This window comes from Microchirus variegatus, assembly GCF_963457635.1.
Source record: "Microchirus variegatus genome assembly, chromosome: 13".
Taxonomy (NCBI): domain Eukaryota; kingdom Metazoa; phylum Chordata; class Actinopteri; order Pleuronectiformes; family Soleidae; genus Microchirus; species Microchirus variegatus.
The window spans coordinates 7498004-7523805 of NC_139814.1; the positions used below are offsets into that span (position 1 = coordinate 7498004).

The 25802-nt window shown below is 40.1% G+C and overlaps 1 protein-coding gene across 1 annotated transcript in view; it reads right to left on the reverse strand.

Moving 5' to 3' along the window:
- Nucleotides 1-255: 255 nt before the first annotated feature.
- Nucleotides 256-25802, reverse strand: part of LOC310935750 (sodium bicarbonate cotransporter 3-like) — a 42694-nt gene continuing 17147 nt past the window's right edge. Inside the window, 22 exon segments of the mRNA XM_083899690.1 lie at nt 256-2881; nt 6282-6382; nt 7265-7402; nt 7742-7915; nt 8197-8265; nt 8412-8663; nt 9182-9343; nt 9452-9565; nt 10408-10569; nt 10767-10872; nt 13727-13972; nt 14079-14212; nt 14864-15038; nt 16303-16409; nt 16939-17085; nt 17170-17257; nt 17470-17627; nt 18456-18533; nt 21700-22079; nt 23087-23275; nt 23404-23564; nt 23976-24114. Coding sequence (XP_083755816.1) covers nt 2800-2881; nt 6282-6382; nt 7265-7402; nt 7742-7915; nt 8197-8265; nt 8412-8663; nt 9182-9343; nt 9452-9565; nt 10408-10569; nt 10767-10872; nt 13727-13972; nt 14079-14212; nt 14864-15038; nt 16303-16409; nt 16939-17085; nt 17170-17257; nt 17470-17627; nt 18456-18533; nt 21700-22079; nt 23087-23275; nt 23404-23564; nt 23976-24114 — 3362 coding nt within the window. The 3' untranslated portion in view covers nt 256-2799.

Below are 25802 nucleotides of genomic sequence, written 5' to 3' on the forward strand. Positions count from 1 at the left end.
GTGGGAGTAAAGTATTGTTTTTAGCGGCTCTGTGTGTTTGTTTGTACTTCAGCACTTGCCACTATGACCAGCAGAGGGCATCAAAGGCCATTCTCGTGAATGGGGTGAAGTTTGCCATCTCTGAAAGCTTGTTCTATTGTTTTCTGTGAATTGTGTGGGCAGATGTTAAGTGTTCTGTCAGACTCGCTGGTTAAAAGGAAGACAGGAGTAGTTCACCATGAATACACTTTTATTGCTTTGTACCAGTCAGTCATGGTTTAAGCTAACAACAGAACGCAGTGTGCTTCAACAAAATGCATTTTAACTCGGTGACGATGGAGGTGAAAACTCCTCCCTTTGATATTGTTGATCCATCAATATAACACTGTATAATCACAACAATATCATTATGAAATGACGCACATGTTCAGTGGATGGTGACTTTATAGAGCTATAATCATGTATGAGTGAATTACAAGATGTTTCTCATGTCGTTTTTTTTTATTTTTTTTATTTACAACTGATTTTTGACTGATTTTTAAAAAAATATGACAAGAGCTTTCATGTTGTGAGCAAATAGAGCTGTGGCAGCAGAACACTGACTGTACACACAAACAGTAGTTAAGGTTACATTTGCAAATGGAAGATGACACAAGTTACATCACACAAATGTGTGTGTGTGTGTGTGTGAGGTGGGGGGGGGGTAAACACTGTGACAGACAAGCCTCCACAAAATGAGCCACACACTGGTTCACTCCTATAAAGTGACACTGGGTCTGTCTTTGGCGTCTGTGTGTCATTACGTGTATGTGTACAGGTACGTCTGTTCTGGACACTTAAGATTAGATTTGCACATCAACATCTTCAACAAGGCACATAAGCTATTGTTCGTATCGTCACTGTAGCTACACACGCACAGAGCCGATGACACGGACACACAAAATCATTACACTAATTATTCTTTGCCTGAAAATGAGCTAGGGTTTCATGATTCCATACGTGGCACAGCATGGAATACGTATTGCTAAAAACAGGACTGCACTTAATAGCAGAATAAGGACAACTTCATAGAATATAATGTTTCTTTTACATTTACTGGAGACTTGCATAAAATAATTTGCCACGCTAGACATACAGCAACTAATCTTTACAGCACACACACACACACACACACGTCATTACTAACATTAATACAGACAGTATAAAAAAAAAGAAGAGGTGCAACTAAAAAGGTTCACTCGGTACTCGATTTGTTTTTTTCCTCCCGCACCTTTCTATATGTAATGATTTACAGCATTTATTAAAATAGTTGTGGTACCAGCGATGAGAGAAAAACAGTGGGCAGCTAATTATTCCTGCCTTGTGACATTAATATCAAGTGACTACAGTCAGAAACCCTTCACGATTCCTGAGTGGCTAAACTGAAATTTGAACAACAGCTCTGTAGATACTGTGGGAGACGTAAACCTATTTTTTATTAACACGCCATTCTCCTTTTCATGTAAGAAACTATACTGGCAAAGTGCTTACTGTACAGTACAGACTGTATATGGCCTCAGAAGTAGGTTTTCTATAGTGTTACAAATGAAAAGAACATACATTACACACATAACGTATTTATGATGACAGCACACAGAATATGAACACTGGTTTACAGTAAAAACAAAACAACTGACCAGTTTTTGAGCAGCAATAACTGACACTAAGTGTTCCCCTGGAGGAAAGAGCAAATGTTCTGGAGAAGTGGAAGCAGTTACACACTCAATTTGTGTTGGACCTTCAGCTTGGATGGCGACATGAATTTTCTGTGGCATTGCTTCAATAAGATTAAGTCATGTCACGGCGTTTATTTATTTTTATTTTTTGCCAAGACCTTGTATTCATAATGGAGTTGGTCCACTGTGTTAGGTCTCAAAGGTGTGAAGGTCCGGACTATGTTGACAAATCCATGTGTGAAACCAACGACTTGAGCTTCCTGAACCACTCTTTCATAATTTTCAGAATTGACTGAAAACGCTGGTCATTCAGTTTATGTTGGTCGTCAGCTGACCTCTTTTTTGAGGGCACATGACTTTTGCTGAATGTCAACCTGACCAACTGAAGCAAACCCCAGATCACAACACTGCCCCCTACAGGTTTGTATTGCAGGTAGTAATCTAAATATTACAGCATGTGACTTTTGTTTTTGCTGGACAGTGTACCAGCCAAAAAAAGCTGTACTTTTTGTGTTAGCGACAGATACGTTTTATTTAAAATATAATCCTCTGTTTCAGACAAGCACCTGAATGATATTTATCATGTGAGTTTAGAAGCAGATGAAAGGTCTTAAGCTCATGGTGTATGAGCTGTTGGACCAAAACAAGTGCAGTACAGTGAACAGCTAAAATGATGACGGAACATGACATTTAAAACATAAAATGGGGTTCAAATTAAAATCAAATCAACACAATCCAAATAAATATCCACCAGTGAGGCCCCTTCCTTTGGCATCCATGGTTTAAATGGTGGTTAGAAATGAGAGAGTTCTGAAACAGTGAGCGTCTGTGGGCAGTAACAGCAGACTTCTTTCGTTCTGCTGAGGTGTGTGCTCTGCAGTGCATCATAGCAGCTATCTGTACATGTGCTGCACACTTTCAAGACTTGAGTGGAGTCAGACTCACGGCCCTGGGGAAGCTCACCTGCTGTCCTGAAGGTTGGAGCTCTGAGGGCAACTTGTACTGCTCCAGTTCTATGCTGTGTTTCCCACTAAGGTGGTGACCATCAGCTGGTAAAAAGTATTGTGTGGGAAAGGAGTGAGAAGGGAAGGAGGGCCTCTCTTCATCACAGGAAGGTCTCAGCATTGGAACCTTCTCCTGGTGCGTCCGGGCCAACGTCCACTCTAACACAAGCCACCTTCTCCTGGCTGTCACACAGAAAATCAAAGTAGAGAGACAAGATGAATGTTTCGGACAGTGCCAACGGTGGAGAACAACCAGAAGGTTGTGAGTTTGATCCCCCTGCTCATCTACATGTTGATGTGTCCCTGGGCAAGTGAAAGCAGCATCACACATCTCAGTGTACAGCCTACCAAAAATTATTATTAAAATTATTATTATAATGTATAGGAATAAAAAAAAAAGTCAAAATGATTTATTCTGAAACTGAAAACAGCCCAGAATAAATGCACATCTCTGTATGCATTTTGAAAGAGACTATACATTACAATTTGACTAGTTCATTGATTAAATGTAAATGGTCTGTATTTGTATAGCAACTTTCGAAAGTTGATTACCACTCAAAGCTGCTTTATAATACTGTTTTTGCCATTCATCCATTTACTCAAAGCTATCTGCAGTAGGGGTGGCAAAAAATAATATAGATTTTTTTTTTATTTGACAATATCGATATTTAGCTCAATATTGTCTTGGTTATAACTCATTGATTGTTGCTTACAGATTATATCAATGGACCCTATATTAAAGTAAACAACCATTATTCATTGTATTTAAACTTAAAGGTGCATTATGTATTAAATCTAAAGCAACTGGCCATAAAATCCTCCTAATATGTCACAGACTCAGGAATAATATTCATATAACAAACTGAACTCAACAACAACTCTACAGCCAAAATATTTGCATTAAAATTTTATTTAAAAGTTTATGTTTTGAAATCATGTTTTGGCATGTGGCGCCACCTACCGCCGTCTACCAATCACTGAGTCAGTAGTGTCTCAGCTGCCGAGCAACCACGGGTTGCCAGTTACATCAACCTAAAAGACCTCGGTATTTTGAATTTGAATGTAGTAACCGTTTTTGGCCACATTCTTACATATGGCACCTTTAAAACTATAAAAAATATATAGGAGTTTGAAACAAATGTCATCAATATCAACAAAACCTCCAATGTTCAGTCAAATAGAAAATAATATTAGTATATACTGTATAGGACTGTTAATTTAATTAAGTTCTAAATTTATATTGACTCGTAATTCGTTCAGTTAAATCAAACCCCTCCTCAACCACCTTGGCACTTTTCTTCTGAATGATAAAGCGAGGGTTTGTAGAGTGTGTCGTGCAGGTTTACCAGGCTTTTCATGAGATGTGAGCAGCAGGGAAAGCACTCATGACTCTACTAGTGATAATGTGACACTGACTCCTGTTTATGTGCTTCTAATCAGCATTTGCAAAGTCTTTTGCATACACAATATTGTCAATTTTCACATCGGTAAACACAATACTATATGTACTGTCCACCTTTAATGTGCAGCACTTTTTTTAATCAAACATCTTACATAACCATTCCACAGTCGAAAAGACTTGCCAAAGGACATAAAGACATGTAGACTGGTGGAGTTGGGAATCAACCGTACAACATTGTGGTTGAAAGACAACTTGCTCTACCACTGAGCCACTGTTGCCCATTTGCATGCTGCTTTAAATAATTATCTGCTTCAAATGAATAAACTAATGCAACAGCACACATGATTTCTGTCACTACTACTATACTGCCATCTACCTGCCACTACAATCCACTGCCGTCCTTCAACATTCGTCATTGATACAATTACCACAAAAAAGGTCAGAATCCAAACTACATGTCAAAATGCAATCACTCACACGAAAAACCTTTTATGCACATAAGTAGTTAATTGGGAATTGCATTATTTCAAAAACAAACACTATCACAGATTTAACCTTCAAAAAATAACAACTGTAAGCTGAGGACTGACAGTTGTGGCCATGCACTAACTGTCTTTAGTGAGCAGGGTTAGAACACAGCCCATCAAACACAACCCTGCTACCTCTTCTTCCATTGGGAGGCTGTGGGCCACTAGTCCTATTGTGTATGATCTGTTCAAGATGGACATCATTACACACACACACACACACACCACCAAGATGCATCTTAAAACATATACAGAAACTCTATTTTTTACATTCATCTAGTCCGTCTTTTCTTGCTGGACTGGTTTTCTGCATCGCATCAGCCATTAAGACAGTGATTAGTACGTAAAACCAGGGAAACATTTAAACTAAGTGTAGCTCATAAAGCAATAATATACTATGCACTCAGAGGCGATTGCTCTAAGACAGCAAGGGAAGCTATGCTTCCTCTAAAATGTCATTAAATAAAATGGTCAAATATGGACTGTTGTATTTACATTTTATTACTAGTTTGCAATCAACTACATGAATAGTTTATTCAGAATCAGCCATTTATCACAGATGCAGCACGGTGCATTAAAACCAGTCGAAGCTCAGCTTCAATTGATCTCTTTGAGACAACGCAGAATAAGTTTCCTCCACTGTGGTGAGCGAGGGGTCAGGGAAATCAGAGGGGCAGTGGGCAGGCGCAGATGATTGGAGGAACCATTTTTTGATTCACAGTGTTGGAGAAACATACGAGAGACTAGGGCTGCGCGATATATCGAAAATGTATCGCTATCGAAATTTACTTGACGTCATTTTGCAGTTGTCGATATATTCGATAATTCAAAAAACTGAAAAAGAAAATACTATTATTTTTTGGCTGTGTGTGTAGGTAGGTATGCTACCGGTATGTTCATGTCCCTTTAAGACACTCAGACATGTACAGCGTGTGTAGTCATGTGACCACATGCGCACTGTAACAAGGGAAAGAGACGGTGAGGAAAGACGAAGCAGCAGTAGTAGCAGTGTTGCCAGCTTGCCAAATCTGTCGCTAAATCTGGACTCCTTGCGACTTTTTTTTGTCAAAAGCGACTAGTGACAAATCTCCCGACTCCTAATGGTGTTATTGGAGACTTTTGTGGCATTTGGAAACTCTCACGTGAAAGCACGTATCCCTCTGCAGTTAATGTGCTCAACAAGCGGCAGGTGCTGCTGCCCAAAGCACTCACAGGCAGAGAGGAGACCTCTGGCTTACAGAGCGCAGTGTAAATGTTTTTTCACTCAGTCTCACACAAAATAAATCACTGCATTTGAAACATATCAGACATAACACATATATATATATATACACATCTGTTATGTCTGATATGTGTCAGTACTGACATCTGTGTGTCACGGCGCACATGCTTATATCAGGCAAATAGCCAATTATGCAAATTAGGCGATGACGTCGTTTAGCAAATTCAAACTTATCGTTCATTTATAGTTATCTAGGTGAGCTGCTCAATGTATCGTGATATTGATTTGAGGCCATGTTGCCCAGCCCTACAAGAGACCAGAAATGAGCTTCCCGTTTCAAAGGCCAGCAACTACCATTGATGCACTCAATCCGGAAAAAACAAAATCTTTCTTTCCACTTTCAAAGTGTGGTTCATGGGGTTGAACACTCACCTCCCTGAGAGGGGTTTCACTGGGATGTTGAGTCTGTTCGAGTCTTCAAAGCTGACCTTCCGATCCATCTCCTCCTCTTCCTCCAGTCTGGACTGTTCCTCCTGGGTGAAAGCAGCAGAGGTGGCATGAATTAAAAAAAAATAGGTGTTACAGCAGCTGAGAGGCTTTTTTTGGTTAAATATTAGGATATTAACCTTGATTTTGTTCACACATGGCTTTCTGACCATCAATGTGTAACTTTGACACAGCGGTAGTTTTGAGTATCTTGCACACATGATGCATAAACAAATCTGGGCAAGAGCCTTATACTGGAAGCCTGGACTTGCATTTAAATATAAACAAATGTCTGTTACATTTAAACCATTGTTAAATGAGTTCACAAAATGCTGATTAAGGCTATCAGCCTCACACGACTCCCCTCTGTGTTTCTCAGTGTTTTCGTGTTAGTGGCAATTCCTGTGATGCACACAGTTTTACGTCACGACTGGCTGAGGGAAGGTAAAGTCAGTAAAGTGAGAGGGCTGCAAACCACTGGAATATCAACCTTGAGTTGTCCTTTCTGAAAGCTCTGCATGTTCACCTGAGGAGTAGGCAAAATCTAATGTCACTGCTCGCCCCCTTGGCTGAAAAGACAAAGAAGAACCCATGGAAATTTTCCTTCTACTCTTCAGTCATGACTTGTTGCAGTCAGCCTCTACTTCTGTGTGTGTGTCGCTGCAGCAGGATAAGGCATGTCTTCCTGACAGCATCGTCTCTCTCTCTCTGCAGAAGCTCAATTAATGTCTGTTTTTACTTCCAGCAGCTTGTTTTTGAGCTTTAGAACTTTGATTCACTGCTCTGCTCACTGTGTACGCTCCTCGTTGAGTGTGTGGTGCTAGAAGTTCTTTGGTGACAAAGTCTGACTTAATTCAGTTTAAATTTGAACAAAAAGGAAACCCTTGTGTTTGTTGCAGGGGACCACAAAATGAGTTTTTTTATTTTACCAGTGTCTCACGCGCTTTCTTTTTCTTGTCGTCTTCTCTCTTCTTCTTGCTTTCTGGCATTAGGTCGTCAAGCCAGCTCAGCTCTCTCTCAGTGAAGAACAAGTCCAGGAGTTTTCGGATAAAGACCAGCGCCAGAACCTGGAGACAGATGAGGGAACAATTTTATACCACGAAATTCAATCTAGATTGAATGGTTGGCTGTTAAAAAAACAGCACTAACAACAACAACAACAAAAAAAAAAACGGGTGATATGAGCCTTTCAAGCATCTGAGTTTGTGTCTGTCAATAGTCAAATATTTTATTATATGATAAAATTACTCCGTCATATAGATTTCCTTTTTAATACATGCCAGCAAATACGGTTTACTAAAAATTGTTCTTGTACACATAAAAAGTGAGTGGGTGAAATAGTATCTGCTTCTGTGTCTGTTTGTCGCTATTGTGAAGTGATGAACTGAGTTCACTAAGGTCTTTACCATCATGGGAAACACAACAGCTGCTGCGGAAGCCTTGATGACCCAGAGCAGCACCAGACAGGTGAGCTGCACCAGGGTGAAGATATGAACCTTCCACAGCGGCACATAGCGAAGATAGATCAGATCAGGCTGGTGCTTTGCAGGCATGCCGAACAGTTTGATTCTGTCAAAGAACTACAGAGGAAACAAGGAGAGAGAGACTCGGTGAGGAAGATAAGAGAGGCTGAGAATAAACTGAAAAAAATGAGGGGTGACGTGGAAAGGGGAGAATTTAATACATTATTCAGAGACAGGAACAGATATAACTAAACACTTTAATGGCTGCTGAATTACAATCAAAATGTACTGATTTAAAGGGGCCAAAGTTATTCTTTACTAATATCTCATGACTGCTCATCTGTTCAGAACTGGAGGACTAACTGTCTTCAAAGACTGCAGAATAGATAGAGTCTTACTTGAATTCCTTTGAGGGAGGAGACACCCATGTAGAGAAAGACTCCATACAACACTGGCATAGGAATGAACTGCAAAGAGCAGAAGTAACATGGAATTACAAGTTTAAAATTAAGTATTCACACATACAGTATTTCCACATATTACATTTATTAATTTATTTATTTTAATTACAATTATACATTAGATATTTTTTCCTGTGATCACACAATCTCACCTTCAGCACTGAAGTCATGAAAACTGAACAACCCATGAGGACAAAGATCATGAATCCAGTGACCCGCTGCTCTCGAATGCCCAGAAACTTGGGCTGCTCTCCAGGAGCGGAGCAGCCCGACTCCACTTTCAGGCTATTAACGTGAGAGATGGAGAGGACGGTTGCAGCCACAAACCACGGCAGGCCCATAATGGAACACACACCCAACATCACTGCCACTACCAGCAAGTCAAGGTGATAGCCACAGCCTTTCTGTAGGACACAAACAAAACCAAGAGCCATTTTAGAGCTGTAGATGCTGCCACGATAGTGTTCGTCCCTGTGGAGTAAATGCAATTCAAGTAAAAGAGGAAAACACAATACAAGAGCATATAAATACTTGGGGATTTTAAGGTAGACTAAATTCACTTTTGAAGTAGCAGCACAACATAATACACACACTTGAAAAGACTATTTCTCTGACATAAACACAGCTAAAATAATTCAGGATGTCAGAATGAGAATCCTCAGGTCTTCAGGTAGCAACCTTTTAGTTATTCCCAAAGTTAGAAGCAAAATATTCAGTGAGGCCCCTTTTTAAAAAAAAAAAAACTTGCACAAAGTTGCATTGCCTTGTATGAAAAGTGGTAAATGAAACAGTTTGATTGATAGATGGACTACAGCTACAGTTTGCACTACCGGAGAGGCAGCGTGAGCCATGACGCATGGGGGCATGTTATGTAACTAACAGTATTCATCACCACACGTAAATCTCCATAGCCAAGTCTGACCGTGAGTTTGTGCTCCTTGCGATTTATGATGACTGCAGTGATCTGCTGGTCCATAAAGATGAGGATGGTGCAGAGCAGGGCAGGGAGTGCCGTAACCAGCACTGTCCACCAGGGGTTTCCTCCTAATGGGTCTATAAGCCAGCCTCGGTTCTTTGAAGTGGGCTGCAGGCAAAATTCAGACGTGCTACGTTTAGTACATATCGCATATGAGATGCAAGTATTTAAAGGATTAAACCCATCCTTTGTGGAACAAACAGAAAAGGTGCTTACCTCAAAACGATCAGGAACATTCAGTTTAGGAGACGGGATGCCCATTAGGTAGTCCACCAATACCATGATCATGATGGTTATAAACACAGCAAAGTCGCTGATAGTGGAACGTACCTGCAAACAAAGGCATATTAATCATGGACTTAAAATGAGCATGCACGATTACTTTAAACTCCTATTCAGCTTCAAATTATATCCTATCCTTATAATTACAAGTGTGTCAACAGTAGCAGCATAATAGTTCAGATAATAGCAACACCTGCCTACACAGAATACCAAGTGATAACAGAGTAGCTGGTACTGTGTGGGAGGATGTAACAATCTTTTTTTTCTGTATGTGAGACTGCTCCCGAACACTAATGATGGACACAATGTAAACATTTACATGGTGCGAGAGGATTTTATCTAGACCGACACACAAATGTACAAGCACAGAAATGTAGGACTTTTTTTTTTAATCACATTAAGTCATAAAATAATCATAATGTGACCATAAAGGAAACGCTATGGTGCAAACAATTTTCATTTATTTTCATGTATTGGTCTGTTGTGCCACCCAATAACGCAATAAATATCTACACAGCAGCTGCAGCTATGAGTCAAAAGTACCAAACCTAAAAAACCTCAAAACGCCTCTCAAAAAGGAGGAGAAGAAAAACGAGGGTCTGCAGTGGACAGGAGTTAAACCACAGACTGCTGAAAGCAGAGAGGAAGGTGAAGTTGGTGTGAATAATTTCTTCCAACACTCTCTCACTGTGAGTATTTACTATACATAATGGTTTTACAGTTTTATTATTGCCTGGTCGCCTCCTCTCCTCACTTGATATTTATTCGCTGCTGTGTCGTCTGTTGCTGCTCTAAAACAGACACACTTTCACTCCCAATGCCTCAATCCTGATTGACAGGTCACAGTCACATATTTTACATATAGCACCACAAAAGCACAAAAATCTCACCCTGGTGGGAAAATATCTCTCAGTCTTGAATTGTTTAAGGAAGGAAGACAAGAAGAAGGTGGTGAAGAAAAGGATTATAGACCAAAAGAGAACATCTGGGATGTAGGGCCCATGGTGACCACAGGCTGCACCCACAAACTCCCCATGAAGCATTTTACACGTCTACAGAAAAGGAGAAAACATCAAATTAGTATTAAGGTTGTTCCAGTTTTAATAAGAGCTCATGGCAGCTTATGGATGGTGAATAGCAGTGGTAGAAGTACTGTATGTTCATGTGCTTTACTAAATCTGTGCGACACTGATCCTTATATATATCTTTTACATGTGACTGTGAGTGCGTTACTGTGTGCTTGCCTCACCGAAACACTAAGGCTGCTCCATTGGATAGAATCTTCACTGTATCCCGTCTCATTCCACTTCTGCTTCATTAGATCTGAGGCATTTGCTGGTGGAGAGCACTCACACCTAAAACCAGAGGATAAATGCTTAGAATATCCAATCCAATTTATTTATAAAGCAACAACAGTTAACCACAGTGCCTCGTAAAAAGAAACAAACGTAAACAAAAATAAATAAGTAAAGATATAAAACAGTGACGAGGCCTGCCTGATGTCTAATTAGGCAGGGCATTCCACAATTTGGGGGCCTCAACCGTCAAAGCCCAATCCCCTCTGAGCTTCAGTCTCACTTTCGAAATCACCAAGAGCAGCTGATCTGTTAATCTTAGAGACTACAAAGGAACATGGGGCTACAGCAAGTCAGAGAGGTCTGGTGGAGCAAGACCATTAAGGCATGTTGGAAACAAAGAAGATATTAAATTTGTTTCTGTAACACACTGGGTGCCAGTGGAGGAAGGCCAGTATGGGAGAAATGTTCTTGCACCTGTGAGTCCTTGTTAAAATGCGAGCAGCGGCATTCTGGACAAGCAGAAGGCGAAAAAGGGAAGCCTGGCTAACCCCAATGTAAAGGGCATTACAATAGTTCAGGGAGGTTGTAAGTCTTGTCTTGACAGAAGAGACTTTATCTTAGCCATTTTGCCTTTTTAGGACTGAGCTAATAATCAGATTCTATTTTTACACCGAGATTGGTAACAGTAGATATCACAAAAGGAGCCAAGGTCAGTGGGTGGGTCAGGAGCTCCACTTGGACACTTACGTTTATTATAATTGAAACACAAGAACTTTAACACCATCCATGCCTTAATGTCATCCATCCATTTTCTACTGCTTTATCATCCACAGGAAGGTCACGGGGGTGCTGTGCCAATCTCAGCTGACATAGGGCGATAGGCGGGGTATACCCTGGACAGTTTGCCAGTCCATTGCAGGGCGCCTTAATGTCATCAAGCCCTTTAACAATGATTGGACGGTGTGTGAATCATTTTGCATCAGGGGTAGATGCATTTGACAATCATCGCAGTGATAGCAATGAAATGAAATGACTTGATTTCCTCAATATAGAACCCAAAGAGAGCAAGTACAGTGAAAAAAGGAGGGGTTCAAGAGTCAAACCCTGTGGCACCCCCCACAGTGGAGAGGTGAGACAGAAACTCAGGTAGTAGACTTAATATTTAATGTCCATACAGTGCTTGAGATGTTAAATTAGTGCTATGGTCCAATGTGTCGAAGGCAGCAGTCATATGGAGACGCACAAGGTAACCCAGTTACGACAATCAGTAGCTAAAATTATATGATAAAAAAAACTCATAAAAGTGTGAAAAAATAAAAGTGCAGACTCTGTACTATGTCGGGTATTATACCCAGACTGAAACACTTCAGGAATCCCATTCCTGTACACTGATCCTAGGGAAAAAAAAAAACATTTTAATGCTCATGCAAAAGTTGAATTATGAGGCTGCTTGCATCAGCTGATTCTAAATTTATAATTTTGAAAAGGAGGAGTACTTTTCAGTTCAGCTCTGTGGAACAGCACAAGTCGTATAGATGTCAGGAAAGAGATGGATGTGTTTAAATGAGATGCTATTCATGCGGTCTTTACTTATCATAACACCCGACCTCAAGTGTGTTATAAAAGTGTCAGTTAAAGAGAATAAAACATGTTGACACTGATAAAATTATTAATGGATTTAATGCATTACTACATCACAGCACAGCAATATACACTGTATTTTCAGAATTAAACTATATATAGGGCCCTATGAAATCCGTTTTATTTTTTTCCAAATTCCGTTTTAATTTTTTAGAATTCCGTTTTTTCCGTTTTATTTTTTTATTCTGTTTTTTTTTTTACCTTTTATACTTACTTTACCACCATAGAATGTGTGCTTTTTGTGTCAGTGAATAAAATGTCCACTGAAATGCAACTTTCTTCTTGAATCCACTGACTTCTCAATTGTTCAATTGTTTTGACTTAAGTTAAATCCTAATTAAGTAAATGCCAATGAATCTTAAAACAAGCCATGCAATGCTGGTCACATTAAAAAGTAAAATAATTAACATAAATAAAAATGTGGTAGTGCCCCCCTAGTACCGCCCTTGCGCTGTACTGTTCTCCCTCTCCTGCGCCGTGCGCTTCTCCGTATCCGTCTGGATCATTTCTCTACACGCAATATTACCCCTACAACTCTGCAATTAAGGGAATAACAGATGCATCAGATGAGCCGATGTCTTTAGTTAACTGTTCAAAGAGAGACAATGTTCTCTGCTGTGAAGTGAAAGTCGCGGGGAGTTCATAAGTTTCACTTTTGCGCAGAGACTTTCCAGCATTTAACAGGCGATGTTCCACAGTTTACTCGCCGTGTTTCGGCCGCCGAATTATCGGCGCATTCCTAAATATAACATCTTTATTGACAATAAAAATATAACCGTAATAATCGCGTATTTGATGGTGTGACTTGGGTTTCAATCGGCACCTGGACAAGGAGACGCTCGCCGGTTACATGTGAGCGCATCGCGCGGTTTAGAAAAAAAAAGTGTATATAAAGTAAATAAACAAGCAACACGCACTGGGGGAGACCCTGGCCGGGTGAGTGTTTGTGAGGAGATGCACGGGTGGTGCCACGAATGAGCGTTCCCCGGAACATTTCTCCAGACAAACGTTCCTTCTCCTCACGATGACAGCATTTCAGTCACATTATGTCAATTTCCGCGATATTCCGCGTTTAACATTAAATTCCGTTTTTATTGGCCAATTCCGCGATTCCGTCCGCGATTCCGTTAACACGGAAATCATAGGGCCCTATATATATTAGATGCATTTTCTTTTTGGGAAAAAAACTTGGTTAACTGAAAAAAAAATATATGCATATGTATAAATATAAGCAGTTGCCTTTTTCTGCTACTGATATCTCAGTACTCACGAATAGAGGGTAAGATTGTCCAAGTTGCTGTTCGTGTTAACAGGGTAGTATTCTCCCAGATGGATCAGCTTCTCCAGAGCCTCGTAGATGAAGATGATGCAGATGAGGGCGGCGAAGGCCTCCTCTGTAAATCTGGTGATGTAGCAGACTAAGGAGCTAGCATCTGTAGCCACCAGGACGAGACACATGAAGGCCGTCCACAGACCAATGCTGGTTCGCAGCGGCAGGTAAGACAGGTGGTAGTCTCTAGGGAAAGAAAGACAAAGGTGACATGGAGGAAAATGGCTCATTAGATTATTAAAATTCTAACCAACTACTTTTTAGACTATTATTTTGACTTGCTTGGACTTACATGCAAAACTTGAAGAGGATCTTCTCAAACACTAAAACAGGCCCTGTGCTGCCAAGAATTGTGAGGGGCTGGCCTGCGAAGAGGGAATATGCCACCCCTGTCATCGATGCCCCAAATAGAGACTCTATGGCACTCTGCAGACACAGAGGAGCGGGAGGGCATAAAGGGATGAGAAAAAGATAAGGGAGAAGAAATCACACAGCGGAGAACACAGAGGGAAGGGCTGAAGGAGAAAAGAGAGAGGGATGAGGACAACACCCCCAACCAGAGCACTGAGTTAAAATTAAACAGACACAGGGCTGCGTCTGAGAAGCTGGATAAACTGTTTGAATGTTTCCACTGTGCTGACTTGTCCAAAACCATATCTCTGTGAAGCCCTCGCCTGCCGAGTTTACTCAGACACATCACACACACCAGCACACAGACAACAGAGCATGGCTTAGTAAGGGCAGCAATAAAAAGAGAGGGATACCATATAGAATAGCTTGCAGTGTGATAATGGATTAGTGCATGGATAAATCATCATCACATTCTTTTTGGGCCAGTGAATGAAAACCTCAGTGAAATTCAAATGATTAGAATGCTGAAATGGGTGAAAGATTACAGTGAATTTGTCTGTGACAATAAACAAATATGTAACATGGAAGTCAAATGTTGATTCTTTGTAAACAGTAGTGATGTCAATAACTAGGGTATCCACCATGCAAATTGAATGATCACATCTGTATTTTACTCTGTCCCATATGTGCATGTAAGCGTGGTAAAATGTTTGATGTGCGACTTACTATGTTGCCTTTTGTTGCCTCCCCAAGCAGACCACCGAATGTGATAACAGGCGACATGCAGGCACAGTAGAGGAAAAGGATGGAAGCGAGACACTGCAGACTGAACGAGTCCCTGATGTCGCTCCAGTAAAACGGCGCCTTCCGCTTGATATCCAAGATCAAACCTCCAAATATCCTGAGGAGTAGGAGGTAGATTTCAATGTTTCATGTTCATAGTAGGAGAGCCCAACAATACTACACAATAACATGGTAACTCAACAGGAAAATAGTTTATGTTCAGAGAATGGGAAGAGTCAAGCAAACACTCCATGAAGCCTAGTTTGTTTAAGAAACACTTAGAAATAATGTAAATCTATTAGAAGTGATCTCTGAAACATACGACCATGCACATTCTTACACTTAATTCCTGTTGTTATACAATAATAACAGAGGGAACACAGAGGGAGGAGAGAAATCGCAGCCCTAACAAATCCATCAAGTTCACATCAGAATCGCAACATGAACTGAACAAAATGGTGTGTACACAAAACACAAAAGCGTGTACACACCTCCTGAACCAAAACAAGTCTACCTTTGAGACATTCTATTTTTTGAAATCCATTTCTCACTTCATACATCTTTCTTTTCCAATTCCTCTGCTGTGAGGTCTTCTTTCATTTTCTTTGACCCGACACCTTTGAAGAAACTCCGATCTCTGCCTCCACAACCTCTGATGTCTTTTTCTCTTTATTAAGCCCCAGCTCTGATAGCTTTCATAACATACGCATCTCATACCTCCTCAGACTCCTCTGTGTGAGAGTAGCTCCCTCATAGACGTGGTGAAAAAAAAAAAAGAGCGTGAATCTGTAAATAATATAGCACCTCCCAGCTGACGTGTTTGAGCAGAGTGTGTGTCTGGCTGATGTTTCAAATAAACACATTGTCCTCACTGTGTGGTCAAGGCTCTAGAGACCCAGCGTGAGCAATGCATAAACGTCAGTATCTAAGCCCCATTGAGTACAGTGGAGCTCAATCTGCACAAACACATGGAAATATTTAGCTAAGAATATTCAACATTTCACATTTGATCGATTGAACTATGTGTGAGCAACTTCATCAACCATCCAAATTATTTTTATAATGCTGTGTGAATTATTTCATCATATTTTTCATTATAGTAACCCAATAAAAGTATGACTAAAGATGATACAATCGGGTCTTTAGTCTCCTTAATTACCTTTTTCCTGCAGCTCTTGTAAACATTAGACACTTGTCTCAGCATATGATAGATTAAACAAACTAACTTGTGACTAATGAACTTCCACTAGGAAACACTTTAATTACTATTCAATAGTTCCTTGTCTAATATGCCAACATGAATTATCTAAATTAAGAGGATAAATAAAGGTCCATTTGCTTTAGAAGCGATGATTTAAAATTGTTGATGGACTAAAACTCGCCTTCCTGTCCTCTGCAGTTCAGGTCCTGCATTATGGTCCTCCTCCTTTTCCTGCTGTCCAGTTGGAGACGCAGTCCCGTTGGGCTTTGGTGGTCTCTTCCTCTTCATCTGCAAATACAAGTATATTTTATTATAATGTATTGCATGTACTTTCATGATGCTTTAAAACCAAGAGGGGGAACTCAAATGATAAAGTATGTACACAATGACAGATCCAAAAAAAATTGATTGAGACAATGACAGCTTCTGATTACTGGTTCTGGGACCAAACGTCGTCACGGAATATATGTCATTATACTGGTTATTGGTTAATAGCAGCTTGAAAAGACCAATAACAACCAGGCACATTATTTATATTACTTTTATATGGCAAATTAAGTGAAAAATTAAGATTCAAGGTCCCGTGTGTAAGAATCAGTGACATCCAATATCCTCCTTTCACCCTTTTTTTCCCGAAGCACATCAGGGAACAACAGTTGCCTTCACAGACCAGAAACAATGTCAGTCTTCGTTTGTGTAGCAACCTTGTGCTTCAAAACACATTAAATGTTAAATATTAAGCATAGGACCCTTAAAATTAAACTAAAAACCACAGATGTTTAATGTACACAATCTTTGAAGAAACAAAAATTACCACCTGAGATGGGACATTTTTTGGCGGCTCAATACGAATTGTTGGATCCCATTCTCCAGGGGGCAGGACAGTCACTTGGTCAAGGAACTCGTCTATCCCAGAGAGGAGATCCGTTCGGTCTTTGGCTTTGTATGCCACATCATGGAAAATCTATAAAATTTGTATTATTTATTCAAAGCCTAATATAATCCAGAGATTTTCTTGAATAAAACATGACTAATTTGATGCCCTCACCTCATCCGTCATTAGTGTGGCCATTGACCTGCCAATTTCGTGATACTGTGGACCCTTGCCACGAGGACCCAATAGCAGGAAAAGAAACCTTTGAACAAGACACATGCTCATTATGTACTGTGTTGACCTAAAACAAAGCTTTTATAGTTAACACTGAAATGCTAGCCTGTCTTTGGAGGCACATTGCATGGTACTTCAACGACTAATAAATGGATCAAAAGAACCATGCGTGTCTGCTTTAAATTGCTGCCAGAGTGTAATGACAGCTTTATAGTATCATTCAATTCCAACTTAATGTACCTCGTAGGAACAGGCACCTCTGTGAGTCCCGTGATAAGGACTGCAGGGGATAGTCGTACAAAGGCAATTATGGGCTTCTCCAGGAAGTCCACTTCTCCCACCAGTACGTTGGAAGCTTCAGCACCAGGAGGGATTTTTTTCATGAAATTCATGTCCACCTGAAACCGAAAGAAAGAAGTGATGAAATTGAGGAACATGGTGACAAACACTAATCATGAATCAAAGCACAAACACACACAAACAAGTGGCAGTTAGAGGAGAAATTTAGACCAGTCCATGGGAAGTGCAAGAGAAGCACACGCATGCAAATAGAGATGGAGACGTGGGAATGTAAGCAATGATAGCAGGTTTTTGGGAAACCATGACAACAAATGAGATATGGGAGGTTAGTAGGTTCATGAAGAACTGCAAAGCACTGAGCAAAGATTGTCCATTGTAGCGATTTTCCCTGCAAATATTTCTAAAACATATGTAAAATGCTGATTACAGATCTGAGTAGATGAGCCATTTCATTTCATTTTCCCTGATAATAAAACAATTAGCCTCCAACCTTCTCCTGTATTCTCTGACTCATACAAACACTGCACTTTATTTCGTCTCAGTCGTAACAGATGGTTTTGTAATGACAACGACTTATGGCAGCCTGCCATTTTATTTAACAGATTAGGATAACAAAATGGTTGGATGGCAGCCATGAGAGTGAGGTATTTACAAAGCTATATATGGTTACATAACTACATGAAGCTGTGACATTTGAGGATTCTTATTTTTTAAATCCATGGCTGAGCCCAAAAGAAAATGGCTGATGTTGGCTATGCGGTGGTAAAAGTTGCTTTTCAACACAGGCCAGTGTGAAAGTCCAAAAACTGAAGAAAAACACAGATGGACTTGGTCATGTGCCCGTCCACCATGGTGGACTGTTTCTGTGCTCAGTACTGCAATGAGGTTACCTTGCTGAAGTCGACACTGCTGCCTTCTCTACTGACCCCTACTTTGGATGGCCTCCTCTCCATCGCCTTATTGCCGTCCAGGTTGGTTGGGACAGAGTGCGGAGAGACCAGTGATCCTGGGAGGAACATGGGGATAGAGAAATACAGCAGTGTTTGACAGTGTCTAAAGGATGTGGGAGGTGAGAAGTGTACAGAAAACCTGTGTAGTTCATCATAAAATGCATTATTAAATGTGATGTGTCTTTCAGGTGCTACAGTTTAAAAGCGGGACAGAGCAATAAAACTATACATATTGAAGTACTTATATCTCAATGTAATGATCATACAATACAAATAAACTCATACATAATTGAACGTAATTGCCTTGACTGTTTAACCGAAGACTTAGTTTTAGTCAGGTACTGGTAAACTGCATCCTCAGTTTGGACCAGCCACTACTAACTAAAAGAGAGATTGCAGACAGACATTGAGACCCACTGTATACAGTAACTAACAGACACAAAACAGAAATTATCAAACTAATCTTATACATTATATAAAACAGGTTTGACAAAATAAACAGTTTACATTTTTTGTCTGCCTGCAATTTAGAGAATGTCTTACAACACAACTTTTAAAGGCTACATGTGGTGATTCTGTAAATGGATCCAAAACTGTGATGGCTCCCCAGAGAACATGATAGACTGTAATTTGCAATGTGTTTGCTTACTGACCTCAGACTGTTGAGCTCAATACTCAGGTGCTTAAGTCGCCCTGCTTAGTTTAAATTCATGTCGGATTTGAGCTAAAAGTGAGAGCTTATGTTTGACATGTCCGACAATTCACCGCACTCAGACTTCAGCAAAAGTGTTGAATTTATGACATTTGCCGACATACGTCAACGCTGCTTATGTGATTTGAGCCATACCAGACACAGGAAACGCTAGCACTTGAGGTGACATGAGAGCAGGAGGTGAAATGAGGGAGTAATGTACTGGATCAAAGAATAGCATAGGAAAACTATTCTCTGAAATTCCAAAGGCACGCTTCTTTTACTAGGTTCTCAGTAGATTCAGCAGTTTAATTACAACATAACTAACCATTTCATCGTTAAGCAGACAAACTATGCCACAATCCCGTCCACAAATACTCCCAAATTTAAATTATAATGTACAATGTCTGCCAGCATGTGATTTGGCCAATCAGCCATACCCTTGAACTGTAACCTGGAGTAGCCCCTGTGGATTCTGGGTAGTTGTGATTGCTGAACAGGAACACGATTGCCCACATACCCGACAAAGCCTCTTGGAATAAGGGAAGGATTATTCAGGTTATGTCCACAAACAAACTTCATTCAAGAAGGCTAAGCCCTGGAATGCACCATCCTCCTGACCCGTTGAACAGCAGCGTTACAGTGCTCAACCATAAACCAAACGACTGTAAATGTAAATGCAGTTTTTATTACTCTTATGGGGAGCCTGCAGCACTGGTACAATTATAATAAAAGGAATGAGCATTCATTTATGCTGTGTATTCCGGTATTGCAGCTGCATGGTTATGTATTGAACTTGGTGCTCCACAATTTCTTAACTACAAATTAGTATACCAAACATGGGAAAAACAATACTGGAAAAACATCTACAATATGTCACTGCATTACTGTTCGAAACATGTAAAACAACTATGACGAGCAGCCAGACAAATTCCTCCAACAGAGGACCTTATACCGTCCAATATCATCTCTGTTTAATAAACGGTTAGCTATTTTAGCTCAATATTATACAGGAGATCTTTTTACAACCAACCACTGCATATTATTAAACGCGTAATGACAAAGGCTTGAAACCTCCCTCCGAAAAACCCGCACACTGATGCCAAGATGTTCGTCTCTTGAGAAATACTGCATATTTTCCTAGAAGGGTTACAATTAGAGAAGCTTGTCAGCTGTAATAAGACCACCCCAACCTTTCAGATTCAACTCCTGCCAAGCGATCACGGTTTCTAATGACCTATACTTTGAAATGGAGCCATTCCCAGAGTGAAACAAACAGGCAAACACAGTCTAATAATAAACTAACCAGGCTTGGTTTGCTTAGAACAAAGTCACTTTAGTTGCCAGTGTGATGGTACATAAAGTACTAACACACCCACTATGGTCTCGGTATTATATTTAGTCGTGCTGCCGACACACAGTTCCTTCTCGATTCTCGCAATTAAGTAAAGGAGTTTATTCAATAGAATAGATAAAGAAAAAAGGCACGGGTGCCAAATAATGTACAAGTTGCCTGCGGATAAAACATGTTACATCTACTTCATACATTTAACCAAAGGCATGATCATTTAAACAGATAGGATTATCTGAGCATGTATGGGACAGATTAGTGTCAGCACTTAAAAAACAATCCGTTATCAATAATTTACTTTATTTAATTTTTAAATATTAGGCGAGTTTGCGATCCCTCAAAAGGGCCCTCATGCACTCAGCCTGCCCTGAACATAATGGGAGTGCTGTGAGTGAACAGCAGACTGACTAAAAATAAACAGCAGCCAGTAGTTCAAATTAACGACACAAGAAAAGAATGTCAGCAAGTAAAACAAGAGCAGTGCTGGGCATCCAGAAAAAAAGGATTTTCTGCAGTATTTTAATGATGCAAGTACACTGACTCTGTAATGCAAATAGCATTTTCCTGATGAGTATATTACTCTGTACAACCCAACCAATATACCTTATTTCCAAAATGTAAATAACTAATTGTATTGATGTATATGTATGCTGAGCAACTCTATTATATATTTGTTTTATAGATATAACACTGACTAAATTATTAAATAACAGGTCTTACATGTCAGAGAAGCTAAATATGGGAAAAAAACATCCCAGAAAAACATGATGAAATATGAGGGGAAAAAAGGCAAGACAGACCAAAACATTTTGAAGGGAGCCATGCAATGAAAAAAAGGTGTAAATTGACTCAGGGACCAGCAAGACATTGATGCTTTGGAATGTCTTGAGAATAATAGGGATATTGAGATGTTTGAATGACAACTTGGCAATAAAGAGTTTAGGGCAGCAAGAGCATTAGTAGAAAACAGAAACAGAGAAAGAAACAGAAGCAAGAATCATGAGGCAGAGAAGAGTGGTGTCAAAAACTGTGGATAAATGCAGTTGGAAGGAACCCTGTTGTGGGTTATTAATGAGATGGCCACATGATTGGTGCTTTGGAAGTTTAACGTGAAGCAGAGCTTTCATGCCAGTGCTAGTTTTCTCTGTTCAAGCCGTGACTCACACTGGCAGGCTACACAGATATTTGCCTTCTAAGGGCAGCAGCTCAAGGCCCTGGGATGCCGGGGATGGTGGCCGGCCGAGCTGTGGCGATGCTGCCTCATCTTCTGTGGAGTTTTGTGGGTCATCCTCCTCGGGAGGCGATACCACCACCTCCGGGATACCTTGGTGGCCGGAGCTTGGTGCGCTTTGGGAGGAACGTCGGAAGAAAGTGGGGGTATTTTGTGGGGTGGTGAGGGGCGAGTGGCTTGGGTTGAGCCCAGAGTTGGAGGAAGAAGAGGGTAGGAGTTGGTTGAGCAGGACGGAGACTCTGGACTCTCGCCTTTGGGACAGGTTGGAGAGAGAGGAAGATGCCCCTTGCTTGTGGAGAGAGAGACGTGAAGAGGATAGGCCCTCTCCTAACAGAGGAGACAATGGCAAAAAAGGAGGAGAACAGGAGGGGGGAGAGATAACAGGGGGAAAGGAGGAAAAGGATAAGGGATGGAGCAGAGAGAAAAAAACATATGAAGAAGGAGCCACATCAACGATGGTATCTGGAGGAGACACAGCCAGAAGGTGTGGCAGCAGGAAGGTGGCAGAGGTGCTGTTAGGGAGCTTGGTGCTTGCAGAAACTTGAGTAAAAAGCATGGTTGGGGGCACTAATGATTTCGTGAGGCATGTGGGAGGTTACGCAAGGGTCAAACAACTCTTCTTAATCAATTCGAAAAACAAACCAATCACAGTGTGACTGAACTGAGCTAACAGGTCAAACTTCAGATAGTCTTGCATGCAGGAGAAAATGAGTTAGCATGATGTCAGTGCACTACAAGCAAACATGTGCTGTGCTGTGCTCTACTAGAGATAAATCACAGAACCATACTCAATCAGCACTGGACACACAACTTTCACACTTCAACTAATACCATCAGCAACTAATAAATCTGACCTTTCATGGTTGCATTTCAGGTTTGATGACATGACAGTGCAAACCAACAAGCACCACAGACACAGAAGAGGAAAATGTGTTGTTCTTTCATTCTTCAAACTTCAGGCTGGCACCCAAGATCTTAAAATGCACACTTGACATTAACACCACTGTGGCCATGCCCAATCAAAACACACACAATGCTGGATCCAGTTGCATGTAAAGCAAATGTTCACACGTTTCACCTAAAAATGAAAACATTAATTCAAACCCCAAAGACAGGCCAGGCATACAGGTTAGCACAATCATGAGCACCCAGATTTCTCTTTCACTGTTGGAGCCAACTGCTTTGATGCAGATCACTTGCTAGACTTTACTCACTTTTACCATCCACCCTCTATGCCGGCTTGGAGGGATTTGAACAGTGAAATTTTAGGAAAAGTTCCCCAGTGGTGAAAGAAGTGGAGGAAAAAGAAATGCGAGTGCATCAGAGAATCTCACCGTTTCTTTCAAGCAAGAGTGGGTCAGAGTGTTTCTTGCCTATGTCAGCAAAGGAGCGCACCAGAGGGATGCGATTGCTGAGCTTTCTCTCATTCTGGTGGTGGTGTTTCTTCAGCATAGCTTCCCGCACCTTCTCACGCAGATCCTCATTTAGCTGTCCCGAAGCCACCATGCTGTCTATCACCATGTCTGAGTCACACAAACATAGGACCACGCATGGGTGTGAAACACTGAAAAGTAATTTTCTATTCATCTACAGTATATATTATTCCATTAGAAATATACGTTAAGATGTGATTTTAGTTCGTAAACTGTACCTGCAATATCCTCAATAGTGTTAGCCCTCATATCCAGCATGACAGTGCCATTGAGTATACAGCTACGCAATTCAAATAAACTGTGTAGTGACAAAGTAGCCACGTAAGGCTTACTCCACCTCTCCCCACCATCTTCCACATCCTCCTCAAACTTCAGCCATCTGCAGAAAAGACACAGAATAAAATGTTTGGTTTTTTTTATTGACAAATTATATGAAATTAAAAAAAAAATAACTCAAGGACATGCTGTTCCAGCTAATATTCCCCAGCAATCATTTTTTCCTGTCACAAGTTTGAATCTCACTCTTCAGAGCTCACACTGCAACATTGCAAACTTAGTGAGTCATGCTCTAAATCTGTCATTTTACTACAGAGTTTTATCGGAAGGGAACGAGTTCAGAAATGCAAGCCAAGTCAGCTACAACTACAAAATGAAACTCCTGTTGTTCCTGTTTGGCCTTAAGTTGATCTCCAATTGATAATGACTTGTGAGAATTAGGAAGGCATTTCTGAATATTCTGGTGAGTACATTAAAGCAGGAAAAACATTTTTTTTTAAGTTGCTTTACTAACCTGGCAGTCTCCTTCCATTCAGTGGCACTGCCATCTCTGAACGACAGCTCATCCAGCTCAGTGAAGAGGTCATGGGGGACGTGCTCAAGGTCATCATCCTCTGTTCCCAAGATGAACTGCACCCTCTGGGACGGCGTGTCTGGACACAAAGCATTATGTGCTATTAATGTCACTTAGTGGAGTTTTTGACATTTAATATCCATGTTTTGTATGCTTGTACACGCACACACTCACACACAGGCGGCCTTTATACACAGTCCTGCCATTGTTTAACACAATTCCATAGATTTACACGTGATTGTAGAGTCAGGAAATGCAGCAAAGCACCAATAAAGTATCGGTAAAGAAAACTACAAGGCAAGCTAGTAAATACGGGTATAATTGTGCAAATTTAATGATCACAAAATCTCCACAGAGCATGTTAAAATGAATAATGTAATCATAGATGCATATATTAATGAACTATGTGCATTACTAATTTTCTATTGAAGTGAATTCATCTACAGTGGCCAAAGCGACAAGTCTTGGAAAGGCATAAATTCAGATGGTAAACAAAGGTCTGTGTGATTCATTTGAGAAAGTGTGGGGGTGGAACTGGCCAGTACAATTTATTTTATTTTTTTTCAGGTTGGATTCAGATAAAAAGCTCAGCTTTTTATTCGAGCACATAACAAATACAGTGGCAGGACTGATGCTGAGAATCCTTTTGTAGAGGAGTGCAAAAGAGAGTAATGGCAGCTCAGAAGCTCTGCAAGGGTTTTCTTTTCATGTCTGACTGAATTAGAGAGGAGCTATTAGGACATCTGCAGCTGAAACACAAATGGCAGATGAGACTAAATGCCAAAGATGGGAGCGGAACGGAAATGACTAGAAGAAATAGTTGGGGTGTTATTTTTCATACTAATGTTGCTGTAGCCTAACATTACTCCACAATTATACCTCAGCATAAAGACAGCCTCCCTCTTTAGCAAACATTTTTTCTTTGCGACCTTTAAGAATTTTAATAAGATGTCACTACAGTAGATCACAAGAATCACATGACAGATGATAGATTTTAATTTAGATTGCAGCTTTGATAGTGGAATTAATATAACTCTGGTTTTAGAGTATAATCAGTAAAAATCCAGTTAAGCATTTATGTTTTCAGACACTGCTTTTTACCCAGAAAAATATACCATACCGTCACGAACAGGTTATGCTGGCATGTGTGAGAAGTTTATTGAACAACAACTGTTTGTCATGAATAAAATTTGGATTTTTATCTTACCATCATCCAATACAATGACACTATTAGTACATTATAAATGGTATTGATGAATAAAATGCACTAGCATTAGGTCAAACTGTGTTAGAGCGGAAACAATGAATGGATTATTAATCGATTACTAAATGAATCGTCAACTATTTGATGATGGATTCATTGTTTGAAGCTTTTTTTTATTATTAAAACAAGATTTCTGATTGCATCAGCTTCTTAAATAATTTATTTGTTCCTTTGCTTCATATAACAAAGAAATCATTAAAAACTGAATCATTTGGGTTTGTGGACAAAACAAGACATTTGAGAACAACATCATTTTCAGGTTTGGCAAACACAGATCAATGTTTTCTGACATTTTATGGAGCAAATGATTACTCATGAAAATAATCCATAGATTAATTGATTAAGAATATAATCGTTAGTTGCAGCTCTGAACTGTGTCAATAAAAAAGATATTTCAAAATATTTTTCTTAAATCATTATGCATCATGCACTCAGTAAGTGATTAATACCAGCATTGTATTTTTTTTCTCATGAAGTATTAGTCACTCCTTGCAGCTGAGGTG